Source organism: Salvia hispanica, chromosome 6, assembly GCF_023119035.1.
Source record: "Salvia hispanica cultivar TCC Black 2014 chromosome 6, UniMelb_Shisp_WGS_1.0, whole genome shotgun sequence".
Taxonomy (NCBI): domain Eukaryota; kingdom Viridiplantae; phylum Streptophyta; class Magnoliopsida; order Lamiales; family Lamiaceae; genus Salvia; species Salvia hispanica.
In genome coordinates, this window is record NC_062970.1 from 47,689,904 (window position 1) to 47,695,326 (window position 5,423).

At 31.6% G+C, this 5,423-nt stretch overlaps 1 protein-coding gene across 1 annotated transcript; it reads right to left on the minus strand.

The window, feature by feature from the left end:
* Positions 1-2,012: 2,012 nt before the first annotated feature.
* On the minus strand, positions 2,013-3,759 carry LOC125196799 (transcription factor MYB10-like). Its single transcript, XM_048095425.1, has 3 exons — positions 3,627-3,759; positions 2,873-3,002; positions 2,013-2,617 (listed from the first exon to the last, which is right to left on the minus strand). The coding sequence occupies exons 1-3, from the start codon at positions 3,757-3,759 to the stop codon at positions 2,167-2,169; spliced, it is 714 nt and encodes a 237-aa protein (XP_047951382.1). The 3' UTR covers positions 2,013-2,166.
* Between the last annotated feature and the right edge of the window lie 1,664 nt (positions 3,760-5,423).

Here is a 5,423-nt window from a genome sequence, read left to right on the forward strand (position 1 = left end):
TACGTAGATATTCATGTGTGTAATAGTGGTGTCCAAACTGAATCGGACCAGGACCGACCCCATATGGATCCTAATTGTTAGTTGGTTATTTAATTTCCATAGTTAGTGGATTAGTCGTATAGTTAGTGATAATATTGCGCAACAACATATAACTGAAGAAAAGCAAGACTTGAAAACAAAACCTAATTGGTTTTCTAACTCTTAAACATGTTTCATGCTTTATAATGATGCAGGAGTTCAAGATTGGAGGGTAACAATTTATAGTCTTCGGTCGTGCTCCCAAATACAGTTTTGAGTACTAGAGATGCTAGAGAAAGAGCAAATAATTTCGTACTTTGTAGCAGACGGGGTGACCCTCTGTGCTGCGGCCGTGCATGAACACGGCCTTTTCAAATTCTTCTTCATGTTGTGTATGTTGTTCTCTTTGCAGGTCTTTATGGTGGAAGTGATTTATGTTTTGAAGTGTCGAGCTTAAATATGTGATTTTTTTTTCCTTTTCTTCATGTATTATTGTGAAGTGTCGAATGTATAATTTTTTCATGTAGTGCTCCATATGAATATTAGGTTGGTGGAAGCTCCTATTCATTTGCCTTTTTTGAAGGACGTGGTATGGGTGGTAGCAGCTACACGGGAAGTAGGCGATGCAGGAATACTATTAGGGTATGCAACTAGTTTTTTTTTTCGGCGAAATGCATGCATATCGGTTGCATATTCCATGTTATTTTGCTGTTTTTTTGTTGATGATTTTGATCGATTTGACTACTTCTAATATATATTTATACATTATTTTTATTGACATGTGTTCTTGATATCTTTTGTAGTATAGATCTAAAATTGATTTAAATGATATGTGATTTGTGTGCAATTTTTAGTTTATAAACTTATTTGGTTATATGAGTTTAGAACTTGAAATAATAATATTGTTTCTCATTTGGTACATGTGTTATTTTTATTTTTATTTTGATTTTATATTTTTTAATAATTGTTTTCTATTTTATATATTTATGATTTCAGATTTCATAACAATAATATTTTTATAAATTTATAAAATCATTTTACAGTATAAAATAAGTTTAAATAAAAGAAAATGAGTCGTGCATCGCACGTGGGTGATACTGGTCGTAGTAAAATTAAAACATCCTACTCTTTGAATTTTCAACTGGCCCCAAGCGTTACGTTAATAGTGTACTTTACATGATAAAAATTTTATAATCACACACACGTTTTTAACATCCCCTTCCCAAAAAAACAAACACACCAAATTTCTGACTGCGTTAAATTTAATTAGCTTATTTCATCATTTTAAATTGTCACTGTCTGCAAATGGTTAATTTAATCATCACCCTTTTTAACAAACGTGGATCACATAATGTAACTTTTACCTTGTTATATGTCAATTAGGTATTAAAAGACTAGATTCGCAACACTTTGGAAACCAAGAACAATACTATAATTAGTATATGTAAATAAAATATCATTCTACTACAACCCACATCCTTTTGATACATAACAAAATGTTAGATTTTACCAAAGGATTTTGCAGATTTTTTCAATAGGTCAAGTTTATGAACTCAGTTTGGTTTCTGTTATTGCTCATGACTAAAGACCATATTAATTGTTCTATCTTGTTCAGTTGTCTTTTTCTCTCAAAAATATGACACATGACAATATATCTCGCCACATCTCCAAAGTACTAAGATTACACTTTACCCACTATTAACCACCTCATCCCCCACCCGAGCCACCCCTATGACTAATTTAATCCAAAATAAAGTCTATTTAAAATTTTTAACTTATCTCATATTGAATCTTCGTACTTCTTGTCTAATGTATCGAACGCCACCTACATACAAAGCTCTACAGTATAACAACATCAAACTCCCATATTCTCTAATAGAACACAAAACACATACACATAAAATCACAACAATATCATATCATTAATCCAAACACACAACACACTTACATATTTTTAACATAACTCATAAAACCACATGATGCAAGACATCCAAATCATATATATTACAACAAAAACACAAATACCCCTCAAGATTCCCATGAGCAACTTATTAAGGGATACTTCAAACACAACCAACTAGACACAATTGCATTATATATGATAAAGGACTTGTTGCTCTTATATATGTAGATACCTCAATCATATTTCTACTTCCCATAGTAATCACCAAATATTTTGTTGAAGTCTTGTTCAAATGTAGCACTCAAATCCCAAGAAGCAACCCCCACATCTGAGTAATCACTTGGTAAAAACATGACATTTTCCTCCTCCATCCCATCAAAATAATCTTGCTCAATAAAGCTCCCATGATTGAAATATGAATCTGCACTCGACTCGAAAACACCTATGTTTTCCGTGGGTTGGCTGAATCCAACCCCGGAAAATGCAGTTGTGTTTTGATTCAGACAGTTTGTTATAGTACTAGAGTTGCTGTCGGAAGATAGCTCTTCCTGGGCCAGATTGTGGGTCTTGATCTCCCTGGTTACATGGGCGCAGGTGCCGTTGCGGCGGCCCTTGCGTTTTTCTATGTGGGCGTTCCAGTAGTTCTTGATGTCGTTGTCGGTTCGCCCGGGGAACTGCTCAGCAATGGCTGACCATCTGTGTTTTATTTAAGCAATTTAAAAGTAAATATATAAATTGAACAAAATTAATTCACAATTGATGAAATAGATTGAATATTTCATATTTGTAACCTTATTATTAGCATTTTTCTCAATTCCACAAGCAAAATTGATAAGGTAGATAATTGAATGTTTAATTTGTATCCTCTTCACTATAATTTCTCTACTATTTTTTTGTCTATCTTAGCAAATCCTCAACATAAAATGCCTACTAAATGAAATTAATCCATACTTGTTTCCGAGTATTTTGTGCAGTTTGACAATATGATCTTTTTCATCTTGGGTGAAGTTGCCACGTCGGACACCAGGCTTCAAGTAGTTCATCCAACGCAGTCTGCAACTCTTCCCACACCTCTTCAACCCTAAATTAATTAAAATTATATCACATATGATAATAGGAATGTGATTAAATTCAAACTCTAAACATTGTACAAACTCTAAACTATGATACGAGAAAATAGCAGCAACAGAAAATGTCAACACAGTGTCAACAGTTGACATTTTCTGTTGCTACTATTTTGTCATCTGTTGATTTTTTTTAATAGTCCAGATCATAGTTTAAAGTTTATATAATATATGACTTTGCATTATATCACTACCCTATGTTAATAATTGTAAGTCACAAAAAAACATATAAACACACATGTGTAACCACTATTGATCATATATATGTAAAAATCACCACTTATTAAGGTCTAACCTAATTAACACAATCAATTAGACTGCTTCTCCTGCAATCAGTAGTTATGGCTGTGTTTGAGTTGTACTATGTATAAAAGGTTTTATTTCTCGAAATATTTGAAATTAAAGTGATGACTAATTAGGGTTTTCAACTTTTCATACATACATGCTAGATCAAAGATAAGATGAACTAATGAATTGATTTCACTAAGCCCTAATAAAAAAAAACATATATAGACAATTAGGGTTTTCATCAATTAACTTATGTTTCCAAAAGCAGCCCTAATGGGAGAGCTCCGGCTTACCGGCAAACTCCGGCAGCTGCCGCCAGTTGGTTTCGCCGAATCGACCGATAAAAGCCCTTAGTTTGTTGTCCTCTTCTTCATTCCAAGCTCCTTTTTTCATTCCATTTATGTCAAAGGAAGCTGGCTTCACCATTTTCTCTCTCTTCCTCTCTCTCTATACTTAGAGTGATATTTAATAGTGCTAAGATGTGGGAGAGTAGGGAGCTTATAATTGGTGGTCAATAATTAAAGCGTGTTTAAGAAAAAGTATTGTCAATTCTGTCAACAGGAGAAGTAACATCGAAACCGTAATTGTCGGATTATTATTATTATAATAATATATGAAAAGTTGACAAGAAAAGTTGAAGAAAATATCCACACATAACCACATATTTAAACTGTAGGAGAGATGAATTTAATCTAGACTCATGATGGATATTGCACGTTGTGAATGTAAGCACAACAAATATAGAAGTGTGCTATTTGAATCTAATGTTTATTCGAATTTTACAAGTGAATCTACTGCTTTTTGTGTCCATGTGACCATGTGCATGTTAATTCGATCCAAGGACAATTCTTGATGTGTTATAATTTTATTTGACGAAAGAATCCGTCCCAGTTTAGGAGTGCAATTTAGTTAAGGCACGTGTTTTAAGAAGTTGTTGGAGTGTGTAATAATTGAAGTGAGGTAGTGAAAAGTGAGATCCTTTTGACTTTTTGTATGTTTAGAATTTTGTTTTGTTTTATTTTTATGAAAGTAATGACATTTGAGTGTAAATTTCATCAACAATGGGGTCAAATTAAATGTCTAAATATGATCAATTATAAATGGAACTCTTAAACTGGGACAAACGGAAATGGCAAAACAAGACTATTAAACTGGGATGGAAGGAGTATATATAAACTGCATTATAGACATTAGGTATAGGAACTCGCATTCTTTTGTCTGTATTAATTAATTAAAATTTAATGATAACTAATTAATCTAGTTCACGTATCTTTGAGAAATAATGTTACTTATCTAAATAACTCCAAAGTGATCTTACACTAAAATTAAGGTATATGACGAGTTCATATTCTACTTAATTATACAAATTTCTTAATCAACGAGTATAAAATTGTGTTAATCAACTAATTAAATGTTAAAGGACCTTTAATTTTCCCTTTTTCAGTGCAATAATATACTTTAATGCGGAAGCCGCCTTCAACTTTATACACATGTGAGTTAATTATTTTGGTTTAAATCCACTAACCAAAATATGTATGTGCATTTGTACTTTTTTATTGTGCATTTCATACATATGCATTTAAAATTCTAATTTTTATGTATAAATATAGTATGTCACCACTCACCATCAATGATATTGTAGAAAAAACATTTATAATCAACTTCCTCAGTTGGCAAGATTCGTTGTATATTTGTATCCCAATCTTGGATTAAATAAATTGATTTTTTTTTTCTCTTTCATTAGTCTTGAATTAGCACTTCGTTCTACGGATTCATTGAACTATAGTGTGAATATTATCTAAGTGATTAGCCAAACAATAATTACTCACATAATCTATTTATTTAATTAATTTCAATAATATATTGATTCACACTACCTATAAATTTTGTTATGAAATCTAGAAAGTTCCACCTAACTTCAATATATATGGTAGTAAACCAGAAAATTAATTGTTTCATTTTATTATATTTAATTTGCATGGAACTGCGTATTTTAAAAATATGATGTGGTTATATCATTCATTTGTCATGAATTATCTAAGTCTTATTCAAATATGCCAAAAATATATAACTTGTCATGAATTTGGTTC